At 37.8% G+C, this 16,429-nt stretch overlaps 1 protein-coding gene across 1 annotated transcript in view; it reads right to left on the minus strand.

Annotated features, from left to right (window-relative positions):
- LOC116299226 (serine/threonine-protein kinase mTOR) overlaps positions 1-6,959 on the minus strand; it is a 40,650-nt gene extending 33,691 nt beyond the window's left edge. The window contains exons 1-7 of the mRNA XM_089038881.1: positions 6,749-6,959; positions 4,934-5,169; positions 3,789-3,890; positions 2,962-3,063; positions 2,584-2,727; positions 1,314-1,538; positions 161-273 (exon numbers count right to left, since the gene is read on the minus strand). Coding sequence (XP_088895007.1) covers positions 161-273; positions 1,314-1,538; positions 2,584-2,727; positions 2,962-3,063; positions 3,789-3,890; positions 4,934-5,169; positions 6,749-6,959 — 1,133 coding nt within the window. The remainder of the gene's footprint in view (positions 1-160; positions 274-1,313; positions 1,539-2,583; positions 2,728-2,961; positions 3,064-3,788; positions 3,891-4,933; positions 5,170-6,748) is intronic.
- Positions 6,960-16,429: the final 9,470 nt, after the last annotated feature.

Below are 16,429 nucleotides of genomic sequence, written 5' to 3' on the forward strand. Positions count from 1 at the left end.
GTGATGGTGGTGGTGATGATGATGGTGGTGGTGATGATGGTGGTGATGATGATGATGGTGGTGGTGGTGGAAGTGGTTAAGTAAATGTGATAAAGAGGTGGAGGTAGTGCTAATTAACAAAAACTCCTGATGTGTAAGAAACAAAAGATATCACACTTACGTTTTAACAAATCTTTGAGGTTGGAAAGCAGCCAGTCTTGGGATGAGAGTAAGAAGAGTCTGTTGGATAGCACTGTTTCTGACTCCACGATACTTCAGAATGAGAGAACATACCTGACAAAGAAGGATTCAATATTTCAATATTATGATATTCCATACCATGAGAGAATAAAATAAAGCAAAACATTTTCAACAAATTAGACATCAAATCCAAATAAAGAAAAAGTAAGAAAAATAGATCTTTATAGAATTGCTTTTTGATTTGGACCAAGAAGAAATATCCATATTATTGAGGTCACACTTACACTATGCTGCCAAACATAAACAAGGTTATACATGCTTTATTTATTATAAAACCAGCCAGCTTTGCATCAAAATGTGTCAGTTTAAAACCCCGCTTACACTGGCGATTTTTGCAGCGATTTTTGCTGCAATTTTTGTGACAATTTTAGGAAATATGAAATCTTTTGTCTCATCCTTCAATAGAGACATTCGTCTAGGAAAATCTTGGTATCTTGAAAAAAACTTTACCAATAAATTCTTTACCATTATATATTATGGACAGGATCGCAGCAAAAATCGCCGCAAAATTCACTAGTGTAAACAGGGCTTACCGCCATCCATTTAGCTCAGTTGGTAAGAGCATTGGTCTGTTGTGCGGGAGGTCGTGGTTCAAGCCTCTGCCGGACCAATACTCAGGGTCTTAAAATAACTGAGGAGAATGTGCTGCCTTTGTAATTACATCTGCAAATGGTAAGACCTTCAAGTCTTCTCGGACAAGGACTTTAAACCGTAGGCCCTGTCTCCCAACCCTTCCTAACCAACAGTAAATGGGGGACATAAAAGAACCTGTTGAGTAGGGGATTGTCTCCCGGTTCAACAGCCTATCCCAATCTGGAGGCATTAATACTAACATACTAACAAATCACTCATGATTGAGCTGCACAACTGCTACTAGCGCCTAAATACGAAGCCCGTAAAGTCCTCCACCACTGGTCATGATTGTGAAGTGCATTGAGACCATGTAAAATGCGCTATATAAGAACCCCGTTATTATTATTATCATTATACAAAAGCTTGTGCATAGAAGTATGTGAATTACATTAAACTTATAATTTTGTGCACTGCATTGTAAAAGCTTCATTGCTTTTTACCTCATCAAATTTATCCTCCATATATTCCTTGCACACTTTACTATGGCACATTGGATTTATCTCCCCCAAACCACTGCTAACGATAGTAGACATGGTAGAGCGTTGGTGTAGGAAGCCAGTCTGTTGTGCAAACTTGCTCTTAGGCGATGTGATGCCAAGGTCATTTAGACTGATTTGACTCTGTGTTTGGTCACAGTATATGTCTTCTAAATTTTTCTTGAATTGCTGGTGATAAACAAAAAATATGGTCATTTAGATGATTTTACCTCGCCTTAAACATCATTTGATGATGATGGATATGACTGCACATGATGGGGATGATGATAAGATGGTGATGAGGGTGACCGATGATGATCACGGTCATGGTCATGATGGAGATGACTGCACATGATGGGGATGATGATAAGATGGTGATGAGGGTGACTGATGATGATCATGGTCATGGTCATGATGGAGATGACTGCACATGATGGGGATGATGATAAGATGGTGATGAGGGTGACTGATGATGATCACGGTCATGGTCATGATGGAGATGACTGCACATGACGGGAATGATGATAAGATGGTGATGAGGGTGACTGATGATGATCACGGTCATGGTCATGATGGAGATGACTGCACATGATTGGGATGATGATAAGATGGTGATGAGGGTAACTAATGATGATGACAATGATGGTCATGGTCATGATGGTGATGGTGATGACAACAGTTATTGTGATGATGGAGGTGATGATGGTGATAATGAAGACAATGATGCTAGTAGTGACAATGATAAAAAAGACAACAATGTTGATGATCCTGATGATGACAGTGTTGCTGCTGCTGTTGTTGATGGTGGTGATGATGATGGAAATGATAATGATGGTGGTGATGATGATGACGATGATGGTGGCAATGATGATGATGAGGATGAGGATGGTGGTGATGATGATGATGATGATGATGGTTATGATGATGATGGTAATGATGGTGATGGTAATAATGAGGATGGTGATGTGGTGTGAGTGGTAGTGATGATGATGATGTTGATAGTGATGTTGATAGTGATGTTGGTGGTGATGATGGTGGTGGTGGTGCTGATGTTGGTAGCGATAATGAAGATGGTGATCATGGTGATGATGACTATGATGACAATGACATAGTGGCGACAATGACAACCACTGATGATTCCAATGTTGCTGCTGCTAATGATGATCATGATGATGACAATGTTGTTAGTAATAATAATAACATTAATGGTAGTAATGGTGTTGCCTCCACCTACCTCCCCTTCAGGGCTAGCACTTCTCATCAGCTCATTAATAATCAATAATGACCCATGGGCCTTGTCTTCCTTCGTCAGTACCACACCCTTTTCCTTAGTGTTTACTGTGTCTTCAAATCCCCTTTTAGCCTCTTCATAGCTTTGCTGTTGATAAAGAGTAATAATGAAATCAACACCTTTTTACCGGCCTATTATAGTGACATCACTACAAACCACATGGCAAAAACCAAGGGCTAAAATGAAAAATTGCCACTTGTCCAGGCAAACACCTCTTAGACCAGTCACCAGACGCACTGGTGAGCAGGGATCGCTCTCACCTCTACTTGTACGCCACCTGTGCTTCCCTTATTATTTGTCCTGAATAAGTTTAAGACTTACACTGTACCACAGTGGTGGTTTTCTGATCTCTTTGGTCTCCCTCTGGGCAAGTATCACAAGGCAGGCCCTGAGAGCTTCCATTGCTCCTTCACGTATCGCTTGCTTTAAATACAAAATTAAATTAAAAATTAACATGAAATATTTAACAATAATGCTGAAGGTTCAGTGTAAGGGCGCTTTCCATTAGGTTGAACCGACCACTCAGAGTGGCCAGTTCTCAAAATGGTACCTGGCAGTTCTATAGAACTAGTTGACCAAGTTCTAAAAACTAATAAGAATTGGTGCACATACTATCTGGGAACTGGCTGCTCAGACTGGTCAGTTTGACTTAATGAAAAGCCACCTAGATTTTTCCATACCAATGGATAATGGATATATTGGATATATTACAGCTATTTTGAATATATTACACAGGGTTTACGCTACATTCTCGTTACAAAATTCAAGGACTTTTTAAGCACTTTTCAAGCACAAAAATTCGATTTTCAAGGACAAAGTTTTTTGTATTAGAACATGGTTTTAAACATTGATTCAATGGTTAAAGTGCAGCTAATTCAGCCAGGGCCACTAGCTTAGATAAAGAACGAGCATGACACTAGGGATCAACTTGATTTTATTTGTAAGCAAGTTTGTAGGCGAGGCAGTGTTAAGGTGAGTTCACTGGTGAAAGCCAAAAATATAAAAGGTACCGGCTGATTATTTTTGATTTACAGAAGAGGAAAAAAATCAACATGCAGCTTAGTAACTTCCAAGTTTGCATATTATTGAAATCTGCAGTAACTTGTATGAGTAATGGTATTTGTACATATAAGAGTCAAAATCTATACCTTTGGGTCTCTTACTGCATTGAATATATTATCAAAGAATGGCTGGACTTGTTGAAAGAAGAACGTTGGTGCATTCAAAGCAAGCTCCCTTAAAACCAACACCTGTGACAATAAAATGGCAAACACTATTTTATTATGGAAGCATTTTAATCTCATCACAATTTACATCACAATTTTAAACATTTTATTGTATAGCAATAATTTTCAAACCCTTAATAAATTTAGACACTTTTTATTTGTTTGTTTGTTTTGTTTTATAAGCTTTGCCCATGAAACAAAATTACAAAAATTACAAAAGAAAAAAGAAAGGAAAAGGGCAGGGTGACCGCAACAGCGCAAACCAATTAATTGATGGAGAAAAAACAGAGAAACCAGAGAAAACCTCTAAAAACACAGGAGAGAATCAAGAAGCAGTTCCATACTGTCTCATAATGGAAAGTACTGGTGCACAGAGGTGAGCACTCACCTCTCATCAATGTGACCTATTTTCGTGTCCAGACAGGCTTAGTGTCGTATGTGAGCAGAGTTGTTTGTTGGTTCTCTCCTGTGCTTCAAGGGTTTAAACTTCTCAATAGTCCCTCTATTATAGCAAGCTCAACGTTTGTCTTGCTTCGATGCAAAGGCATGGCTACCTTTGAAGATGGTGCAAGGAAATGTGAAGGGACTATTCCAATTGGAATCCAGTGGATGAAGAGCCACTCTATGGAATCCACTGTTAATTCCCCCATTATCACATAATTCATCACATTTACGACATCACATTTATCATTTATCAATTTATGATAGTGGGTTTGAGAGTAACACCCATGACTATGGCATTGAGAGATATTTCATTACCAGAACACTGCATCCATGCAGTTCACTTCGTAACAAAATCAGAGTCGAAGTCAGAGTGGAAGTCAGAGTCAAAGTCAGAATCAGAAGTGGAAACAGTTTATGAGTGAAAAACAGAAAACAGAGTATGGGACTCAGAAGTGTGTCAGGAGCAGAATCTGAAGGATCAGAAGGTTTTGTTTTGCTTGGCCTTTGCTTACACTTAGATATACCATTTTCATTTGCAATTTTCAGTACGAACTGCTTCCAACTCTGACTCCGACTCCGTCACAAATTAAAACCAGGCTTAATATGGTTAAAATATTACTTACAGCTGCATGTCTCCGTCCTTCATTCCTATCACCTCCAAGCCACTCTAGTGCTCTCTTGACTTCAAACTCAACATAATCAGCCGTGAATGTTCCACCAGTCAGGGCAAGACGACCCATGGCTTTGGATGCCATCTCCATGACCATGGTATCATTGGAAGGTAACAAGTTTCGCAGATAATTAGCAAATCTTGTCATTTTTGTTGCATTCCCACCACCAGCAATACCGATCAAGCCAACTAATAAATATAGAAATAATATGATGATTAAGGTTAATGACTAAAGGTTAGTACTAAAGGTTTTTCATGTGACGTCAATGCAGCTATGTTTGAAGGCAAAACAAAAGAAATTTTCTCCTTTGGGAACTTGATTCTCTTGTCATGCAAAAATACAAAATGCAAAAATATTGCATTGTTCCTGAACACAAACATGGCTGCCAGTGAAAAAACCTCTATACAAGCAATATTATTTTGTTGTGAAGTGTGATCATCCAGGTGAGTGTAGCCTTGAGAAAGACTATTGTTGGTGATAACTGACATTTCAATGACCTGAGTTGAAGTAGTTATGAGAAAAATGAAAGACAGTTGATGGTATTTAATGGATTGGTTAAGCTCTGGCAAGTAATTTATGCCATGCAATAGACCCTTTCACAGTTTCCAACGTCATATTTCTTGGGGGGCAAGATTACTAAGAAGCATCGGAGAAAGAGATACGTTTTTCCTTATATTTCTATTTTGAGATAAATTTTTGAGGCCAAACTTTGTCTGTAGATGGAGAATCCTCTGTTCAATGTTTTGTGACGTCTTTGAGCCGATTGAGTCATTCTTGTCGAGGGAAGTTTTTTTTATGGTCAAATTGAACCAGTATGATGGAGTCAGTTGAGAAACTCGCAAAACCCAAAGCCTCTGTCTCTCTGAGAACCAGTGTTATGCTGGCTCCATCGGCTCAAAAACATCACACAAAACATTGAACAGAGGATTCTCCATATACTGAAAAAGTTTGGTCTCAAAAATTTACCTCAGAATGGAAATATAACGAAAAACGTATCTCTTCTCCGTTGCTTCTTAGTAAACTTGCCCCAAAAGCTATATGGCATCAGAAACAGTGAAAGGGTCTATTTCCCTGGAGGATCAAAGGGGAGGTATCTAGAAAGGCATTATATAGCACCCTTTCTATATGAATAATCAAAGGCACTTTACATTGAGAAGTGAATGACAGATTGCTTTTTATGCAATTTACAAGCATGAGAGATGGTTAGTATGAAGTGTAGGCACTGAGGGTGGTCACTACCAGGGTTTCTTTACATCCTCAGTGGTTATTTTACGTCCCTCCTATGTTGGTTAGTAATAATGAGTGTGGAGAGACGGGACCGCCATTTAAAGTGATCATCCGAGCCACTTGAAAGTCTAACCATTTGCAGATGTAATTACAAAGGCAACACTTTCTCCTCAGTTATTTTAAGACCCTGAGTGTTGGTCCAGCCGGGACTCAAACCACGACCTCCCGCATGAAAGTCCGATGCTCAACCGAGCCAACCAGTTAGCTCACTATTTTACCTTATTCATGACTGATGAGATAATGAAAACGATTAATGTATCATCATAAATACAATAATATAATTATGATAAATTAATGATATCATAATATCACGATTCTATGAAATAAATAATGATTATATTAGTATTAGTATATTTAATATGTTATCATTTAGTTTAGGCAGGAGCAGTATTTATTCCACAATAAAAAAGTAGGGGGTGTGAAAAACATGACTGAGAAAAAACGATGAATACCCAATGAGAAAGGGTTTATCTGCCTTACCTATGGCCATAATTCCACCTTTTTTCTCGTTAGCATCTGAACTCGAAACCATCTCAAAAATATGGTGATTGAAGTCGTCCATAAAACTGGTGTGTTTTTCCGGCGAAGCTTCTCTCAGTTCAGTCGAAACATAGTGTTGTAAACCTTTGGCTGCTTGAAGACGAACTTCGTCTGAACGGCTCTTAAGGCCAGCAAGGAGAGATTGCATCATTTTGGCGGCGAAAATTTGATGAAACGCTGCTTGAGAGGAAGATTTTCAAGAAAACGTGAACAACATGGCGGCCATGTTTTTGTCTGCTCTCTTAAATTATTACCATTGGTTGTCCTGTGGTAAAATTAGACAGGTAACCCATCACATTAGAAACTTGACATTGATGAAATGATAACCTCACGCTTGGGGGGCTCCAAAGCTGTATATGTTTTCACTATTTTCGCACTCGAAAGGTCATATATTTTGGCCAATTAAAAATATATATAATAGAATCGACGAAAAAAAACTTCATAAATGAATACAACTATTCTAAATAGTAGTTTTCTTTTTGTTGCAAACGTGCTTTGACCAGGTTGCAAAAAGCCAAAGCTAAGGCTACTAGAGCCTGAGCTAATGGTATCCTTATTTCCAATAACCGTATTTAAGAGCATCCTTTTTTCCAATCACCGTATTTAAGAGTAACCTTATTTCGAATGACCGTATTTATTTATTAAGAGTATCCTTTTTTCCAATGTCCGTATTTAAGAGTATTCTTTTTTTCCAATGACCGTGTTTAAGAGTATAGTTCTTTCAAATGATCATATTTAAGGGTATGCTTGACCATATTAGTAAGGGTGTCCGGACCGTTTTTTTTTTAATTATCCTCGAACGCATATACAAGAGAATCCTTTATTTAAATGATAGAATTATCCTGGCAAGTAACCGCTTGAATTGTCGAAGGATCGTTCTTGCTGAAAACATTACACGGGCTTATGACTATTCCCCTCCAAAACGAACGAAAGGTAATCTGAATTATAAAAATAACTGTTTTCAAATAAGCTCCATCTAGATGATGGTTGGTTGATGGTTTTGTAGAGGGAGGACAATCTTTCAATCTGCTATAGTTAGCGACACGTTTTGGCTGCCAAAAATTCAAATACACCCAGGGGCTTTTGGGGGGGAAGGTGTGTTGTAAAGGCGAACACTTGGCTTGCGAGTTCATAGTTTGATGCTCATAAAAACATGCTTTGTACGATAAAACCAAAACGAATTACACCCTTGATTCCTATTTAGCTTGCTCTTTTAGAATTTGATAGTTTTTGCCTTAAAATCCAAAATTGTGGAAAATCACAACCTGGATTAACCCCTTGGATCGGACTTTTCTTAGGTGGAGTGAGGAATTGAGAAATTTTTTTGGGGGGGTTTTCAAATTCAAATCAATGTTCAAAGTCTGACATAACTCAAACAATTGCTTTGACGCAGTTATTTTTAGAAATTAATAAAACATATGGGTTTTACGAAAAGGAAACAGTTTTACAACAACCAGATTAGGAGACTCAGTCGATCCACTAGAATCAGCACCTACCAGTACTAAGGAATAAAGTGAGGCGGTAGCTGAACAATTAAAGAAAATTCTCGTACCCAATCAGTGTACAGTAGGTGCGTATCAAATAAATAAATATCGGTCACAGCCGTAAGAAACATTTCAGTAACCTAATTTTCAGAAACCAAATTTCTCACAAGGTTTTCAAGGATCTTCTCAAAATAACGATATTTCTTAGGCGAATTGTTCAACTGGAACTTCATCAACAATTGAAAGGTTTTGTCCCAACAAGGAATAATTCTAGCCCACAATCGTCCTTTCGTAGTAAGAGAACGGGGACTGGAGTAGCAATTTATGATAATTGTGGAAAAAGGGGACACACGTATTACAATTGTAGAAATGTTCCCAGACTTCCAAATAGGCCAATTGGGCCAAATCGTTGGTCTTATCAACAAGGCCCATAGACGAACAACTTTAATCAGCAGGGCGTTCGGGAAACTAAATGGCGTCCCTACTGAAAAACGAACTAAAATAAAAGTAGAGGCAGACAAACATATTTAAAACATAGACCAAATAACTGTAGTAAGGGATATAACTTCACAGCCGAGGACTGGAACTTATTGCAAGGACTTGAAATCCCGTCCAGTCCGATTTGGAGGCTTTGAAATATTACTTCAAAAACGCAGAAAATCTTGAAAAAAATAATTGCTGAGGCATTTAGCAACGAAAACACATTGAGCATTAATGAAAAAGTATTGAGCAATGAAAATATATTGAGCAATGAAACTTTGAATAAAAATGACGATAAAGAATTTGGTAAAGAAACAGTTAAACTCTGTTTAATAAGAAATAATTCAAGAGACGAAAATTTAGATGAGTTTTGCAAAAGTGTTGATCCGACCAGTGATGACAACATTTTATGCCAAAACAAGAGTACAGAAATTATTTCTACTTTGGAGAAATATGAATATGATAATACAAACAAGGAAATGAAAACTTAGCCTCCGAAAGAATATGATAATGAAGACATAGATAAAATTTTAACAGGGTCAGAAAATGAGTCAAAACAAGAAATTTATAAAACAAAGAATTCAAACATTTCCAAAGATGAAGTTTCTTTCTTTTTGTCAAATAATAGTTTAACAATTTCTGGAAAGATTAATAACGAGGAATCTAAATTTCTCGTCGATATAGCTGCCGTAATAGCAGTGAGTTCGAAGCTATGGAACGAACAAGTGAGTCATTTAGATTTAGTATTAGACGACTGTGCCTTTTTTTAGCATAAATACTGTAGGAAGACTTCCGCTTAAACTTTTGAGAAAAACACTTATTGAATTTAATTAATATTGCTTCGCGGTCGTATCCTTGTGAGACTTATGTGATAGATAATTTGACATTTGATGTTATTTTAAGACCATACTCAGTGGCGGATCCAGGGGGGGTTCGAAGGGTTCCACGGAACCCCCCTTGAAGGTTTGATCTTTTAGGTAATAGAAATATGTCTTATATAAATTTTGCTTAAAAGTATCCACAAGGATAATGTTGAACACGAAATGATAAATATTTGCTGTTATAATGTTTGATTTACCTTTAAGTTCCGTTACTAGATAGTAAATTAGGTGATTAGAGCCATTTTGTTTTGTCAAATATCGACTAAACAAAAGAGAATTATACACAGTTTAAGAAACGGAACCCCCCTTTGAAAAATCCTGGATCCGCCACTGATACTTTTTAGCCAAGTATTATCGCAATATCGATTTCATTAATAATGTAATTGAGTTTAATTGGTTGAAATTAAGACGGCATTTATTCATCGCGTTACGCGCTTTTCGAGTTACGCGCTCGACCACACCCAAATTTGACGTTGTCAAGCAGTGCGCGTAGCTCGATGTCATTAAGAAAGTTGTGTGAGATCGAGGTACGCGATAGGCGAGCAACTCGATAGTCTCCCCCACAGCCGCTTTCAGTGTCGTCACGCAACGCTTTCTCCCCTGATTAGGGGAGAAAGCGTTGCGTGACGACACTGAAAGCGGCTGTGGGGAAGACTAGCAACTCGACTGCAGGAAGAGATCTTTCGTAGTTCGAGTTACTTACGCTCTAAAAGCGCGTAACTCGATGAATACTCGATCCCGAAATTAAGGACCATAGACAAAATATTCTCTGTTTGGTCACGGAAATTACAAAAATTTTCAAATACAGTACGTTGTCACGAAAGTTTAATGATGGAATTCCTGTCAAAATATTCAGCTGAGGTTAGCAAGACTTTTTTCTTCTTTGACTAGACTTTTTGGACATTCAGGTTCCCTGCTAGCAGAGCCTATTTTCCTTTTGTTTTGGTTGAGAGAGAAAAATAGACTCTGCCGATGTAGGACGTTATTTCTGTCGCGCATACGTGGCATAACTTAGCAACGCTGTCATGATTTTGACAGCCGCTCTCGTCAAACAATGTTGACCACGGTGTGTTACATTTGCTCATGCGCACTACATGTAATCGGTTAAAAACCGGTTTTAAAACTGGTTTTGTTCGTCCACAATTGTGGACGGCGGTGTATCAAAGGAAACGCTCTCCATCGGCGGAGTCTCCTTCCTCCCCGCCTGAAAGAAGGGAGAGAAAGAGAAGAGAGACTCTGCTAGCAGGGAAACATTCAGGCTACCGTGAATTAGAATTCCAGCATGAAGCATAACTTACCAAATTTTATGACTTTATAGTTGATTGATTAGTCGATTGAAGATAGATCCTGCAACTGCTGACGTTGACGATTCAATCTTTAGAGACTAGAGAAATGAAATATTAAGAAATTTCTATGATCAAGAAGGATTTTTATGCTCTGATGATGTCTTAGGCCCTAGCTAAGCGAGGAAACATGTTTCTCGAAGCATGTTTTCTTAAATGTTTCCAAACGTGGCAAAACTGTCAGGAAACATCGCGAAACATGTTTGCTCAACATCGGTTAGCGTATGAGCACTTTCAAGATAGAGCTAGCGTTTGCTAAGTAACAAACTTTTAGAATTTTGACTTTCGTGGCTAAACGAGGAAACATTGGGAAACATTGTTTCCATGCGTCTTGGAAGCATGAAATGTTTCTGCCGCACAGCAGAAACATTTTTGCGTCTTGGAAACAAAATTTGTTGCACGCAGCAATGTTTCGCATGTGGCTAAACTTGGAATCATCGGGGAACATGCGCGCGGGAAACATGTTTCTGGAAACTTGTTTCTTCGTTTAGCCAGGGTCTTAGATAGTGTTAGTGAGGTAGAGTGGTTGGGATTTCCCTGTAACAAAGACTTCAAACTGACCTTACATCCGTTAATTCACTTGGGTGGACGGTTTTTTCTATCAACTACAACGCAGACGTTGAAGATGAACACTGGGACTATGAACATCACCTCTCATTATTTACCACTTCCCGTGCAATGTAACATTTGTTGGCATCCAAACAAGCTTTTTTTTTTTGTCCTGAACCAATGAGTATGTCACTTCCGTTGTTTGGACAAGATACCGATGACGTATGTTAAGTTGGACTCTTCTTTGGATGATAATTTATTCCAACTAGAAATAAATAAGAAATAAGTTGGTATGAATGACAATCAACTGACTAAACGTATCAATCAGGCTAATAAAGAAATAAAGAAATTAATAAGATAAAGGATACTACGTTTACTACGTTCAACAATTTGAACATTTGAACTATTTTTACCTTATCTTAACTATATCTATATCTTAATAATACCTTATAATCTTTATCTATATCTTTTATTTACTCAGTATTAACGTAACTTTTGTAGAATACCGTGGGAAATTCCCACGGGTTTAGAATATATATGAAGGGTAGATCTGAAACATGTAAAGTCGATGTAGCAGACGAAGAGCTGACGGGCAATAAAAACAGTTTACCCGGTACCTCTCTCTTGGGCAAGTGCTTACACTTTACTTTGAAATTGTTTTGGAAGCCAATTTTATTTCAATTTCTACCACTCCTAGCATGAAAAAGTCATAAATAGTAGATCCTGTCTGACCATGAAAATATCAATGTACAGACTAATCTAGTCCTGGCCTCACTTTCTGTTCGCTCAAGAAGGCTGAAAAATTCTTTTCTCCGCGTCCGACTTTCCAGTACTCGGAGTCCAGTACTCGGAGTCCAGTACTCGGAGTCCAGTACTCAGACTAGGCACATACTTTTTGCCATACCCCCCGAGACATCCTCTGAGCTGAGGCGGCGTATGGACTTCGGACCTGACGGCGATTAAATCCTTCTGCCCTTGGGTGTACGAATTCGCAGCTTTTATCCTATGTTTTTATTTTTATTATAGATAACGAGTGATTCTTTTCCGAAATATTGCAACAACAAAAAATGCAATTTTTAAAAAATGTTTTGGATCGTGGCACTGCAGATACTAATACTAGATAAATTGGATGGTATTTGGATGTGACTGGAATGGATTGGTTGTGACTGGAATGGATTGAGCCTCAGTCAGTGACTGGATCTTTGAATCACAAAAAACAAGTTTTGAATTTTCACCTTTTAAAAGGCCATGGATAATCATAATGTATAGCATAAACATGCCCAACTTCTAAAACTCGTTTTCCTCTTCTAAATGCCCGAATTTTGAGTGTTTTTTTAATTTTGGAAAATCAGGAACCGTACATAGATGGAATGGACTGGACTTCGGTGGGCTGGATTGTACGGAACGTAGACGTTTTTTAATGTCGAATTTGCAGCTTTTATCCTATAACTTTTATTTCATTATAAATAACTATTCTATTCCAAAATTATGCAAAAAAAATGCAACAAGGCGCTCTTGGAGCGTGCACTAGGTTGCCCAATGTGCTGGTGTGCTGGCTTATTTAACACCTAAACTTTGTTATGTACCACTATTTGGGAGGAGCGGATCTTTGGAACAGTTTAGATGTATTTTTCTTTCAGAACTTGCGAACACTTTTTTTCTCACATCAAAATTTATTTAAAAGTGTACACCTTTTAAATGTGTGTGTGTGTGGTTTTTTTGTTTCTTTGTTTTTTTTTTTAATGTACCGCTTTTGTAAATCTTGTAAAGTGCACATGAACCCTTCGAAAATACTTTCAGTACTGATTCTACATGAAGTAAATAGTTTAATAGTAAAATATTTCTTGATTTGAGTGATGTGTTTCTAAGTTATGAAGGTTTATACTTCCAATATGCTAATGAGTGTGACGTCTATTGAGGCTTAATTAAATATACAAAATCGAACTGGTTCATAGAAACAGTATTTAAAAAGCACCATTATTTTACTCATGGTTTACATGAAAGCTATTTAAAAATTTTTATTTTCAAAATGGCCAGCATTTAGTATTACTAGTTTCAACAAAAACACTCAAATACCTTACTTGACGTCATCATTATTAACATATTGGAAGTATAAACCTTCATAACTTAGAGACGCATCATTCAAATCAAGAAATATTTTACCAATCAACTATTTACTTTATGCAGAACTAGTACTGAATGTATTGTCAAAGGGTTCATTCAGGTGAAGTGGAATGACACTCGATTAGTAAAACTATACACATGCGGTTTTGCAACAGGAGAAACTGACAGCTATGCGTTACTAACGTCACTAAGTTTTAATAGGCTCCATCTAAAATTACACTGAGGGACAACACCTTAAATTTAACTAAAAAGTTGATGAAATGGTTATATTTATTTCAAGATACATGCCAAAATAAGCGATATAAATTCGTTTAGAAATATGTCCAAATGGTTATCTCTTTTTCGCTAACCTTTCTGAAGTTCTCGATCTCTCGATTATTGACTATATTCTTCAAACATAGTTTTGTTTAAATATCCAAACCAGTGAAGTGGGATGAAACTGGGTTAGTAAAAGAATTCATTCCTTTCACTGGATGTTATCTTAGCTTCAAAGGTCCTTTCATTGGATGTGATCTTAGCTTCAGAGGTCCTTTCACTGGATGTGATCTTAGCTTCAAAGGTCCTTTCAGTGGATGTGATCTAAGCTTCAAAAGTCCTTTCACTGGATGTGATCTTAGCTTCAAAGGTCCTTTCACTGGATGTGATCTTAGCTTCAAAGGTCCTTTCACTGGATGTGATCTAAGCTTCAAAGGTCCTTTCACTGGATGTGATCTTAGCTTCAAAGGTCCTTTCACTGGATGTGATCTAAGCTTCAAAGGTCCTTTCACTGGATGTGATCTTAGCTTCAAAGGTCCTTTCACTGGATGTGATCTAAGCTTCAAAGGTCCTTTCACTGGATGTGATCTTAGCTTCAAAGGTCCTTTCACTGGATGTGATCTTAGCTTCAAAGGTCATTTCACTGGATGTGATCTTAGCTTCAAAGGTCCTTTCACTGGATGTGATCTTAGCTTCAAAGGTCCTTTCACTGGATGTGATCTTAGCTTCAAAGGTCCTTTCACTGGATGTGATCTAAGCTTCAAAGGTCCTTTCACTGGATGTGATCTTAGCTTCAAAGGTCCTTTCACTGGATGTGATCTAAGCTTCAAAGGTCCTTTCACTGGATGTGATCTTAGCTTCAAAGGTCCTTTCACTGGATGTGATCTTAGCTTCAAAAGTCCTTTCACTGGATGTGATCTTAGCTTCAAAGGTCCTTTCACTGGATGTGATCTTAGCTTCAAAGGTCATTTCACTGGATGTGATCTTAGCTTCAAAGGTCCTTTCACTGGATGTGATCTTAGCTTCAAAGGTCCTTTCACTGGATGTGATCTTAGCTTCAAAGGTCCTTTCACTGGATGTGATCTTAGCTTCAAAGGTCCTTTCACTGGATGTGATCTAAGCTTCAAAGGTCCTTTCACTGGACGTGATCTAGCTTCAAAGGTCCTTTCACTGGATGTGATCTAAGCTTCAAAAGTCCTTTCACTGGATGTGATCTAAGCTTCAAAGGTCCTTTCACTGGATGTGATCTAAGCTTCAAAGGTCCTTTCACTGGATGTGATCTAAGCTTCAAAGGTCCTTTCACTGGATGTGATCTTAGCTTCAAAGGTCCTTTCACTGGATGTGATCTTAGCTTCAAAGGTCCTTTCACTGGATGTGATCTTAGCTTCAAAGGTCCTTTCACTGAATGCTAAGGTCACATCCAGTGAAACGGAGCTTTTTCAATAGCGACAATTAAGTTATTTTGAACAATCCAGGTCCTAACCATTAGACAAATAAAATATTCCTTGGAATCGCTTGGCAAAAAAGATATTAACAAATTTCTGATAATATACTAAAAAGAATAAAGAAAATATTAACTGGATCCAATGGGTTTCGAACCCACCTTAAAAAATTTAAGAAAAAAATCGATTCTACTTTGCCATACCCCCAAGACATCCGCAGAGCTGAGGCGTCGTATGGACTTCGGACCTGACGGCGATTAAATCCTTCTGCCCTTGGGTGTACGAATTACGCAAGAAAATGTTCTAGCCGAAGCATCAGGGGAGAGACCAGCCGGCCCCCAGACCATATCGGCTAATCCCTTGCATCTCTGCCACGCACGGAATCGGTAGAAAATGTTATGTTAAAAAGTCTAGTCTATTTGGTGCATTGTTTTCACGGCTATTATTATGCTGATTCACCTAAAACCGTGGTCCAGTGGGGAAAACTTGGGCTTTAGTGATACTGAGTCAAGTCCGGTTTAGCCAAATTATTATTTGGATGGGTGACTTGAAACTTAGGCCTACTTAGTTTTTTAGCAAGATTTTTTCCCTGCAACTTTCAATCGCTTACAATATTAATTCGATTTAGTCGGGTACTGGGCGGAAATTATATTAAAACTGACCAATGACCGTATTTAAAAGTGTCCTTTTTTCAATTTACAGTATTTAAGAGTATCTCTTTTTGCCAATGACCATATTGTAGAGTAATCTATTTTCCACTGGTGACCGTATTTAAGAGTGTCCTTGACCATATTTCAGAGTATCCTTTTTCAAATGACCATATTTTGAAGAGTATTCTTTTTTCAAATGACCGTATTTAAGAGTATCCTTTTTTCTATTGACCATATTTATAAGTATCCTTTTTACAAATGACCGTAATCAAGAGTATATCCCTTTTTGAAATAATCATATTTAAGGGTATGCTTGACCATATTAGTAACGGTGTCCTGACGGGTCCTGACCACAGTTTCATGTACGATTGCTTCATGATAATACAAAATGGAAGGATAAAGAATAACAGGCT

This window comes from Actinia tenebrosa, unplaced genomic scaffold (genome assembly GCF_029948245.1).
Source record: "Actinia tenebrosa isolate PJP-AT-01 unplaced genomic scaffold, QUT_ActTen_1.0 PGA_scaffold6__47_contigs__length_16458017, whole genome shotgun sequence".
NCBI lineage: Eukaryota > Metazoa > Cnidaria > Anthozoa > Actiniaria > Actiniidae > Actinia > Actinia tenebrosa.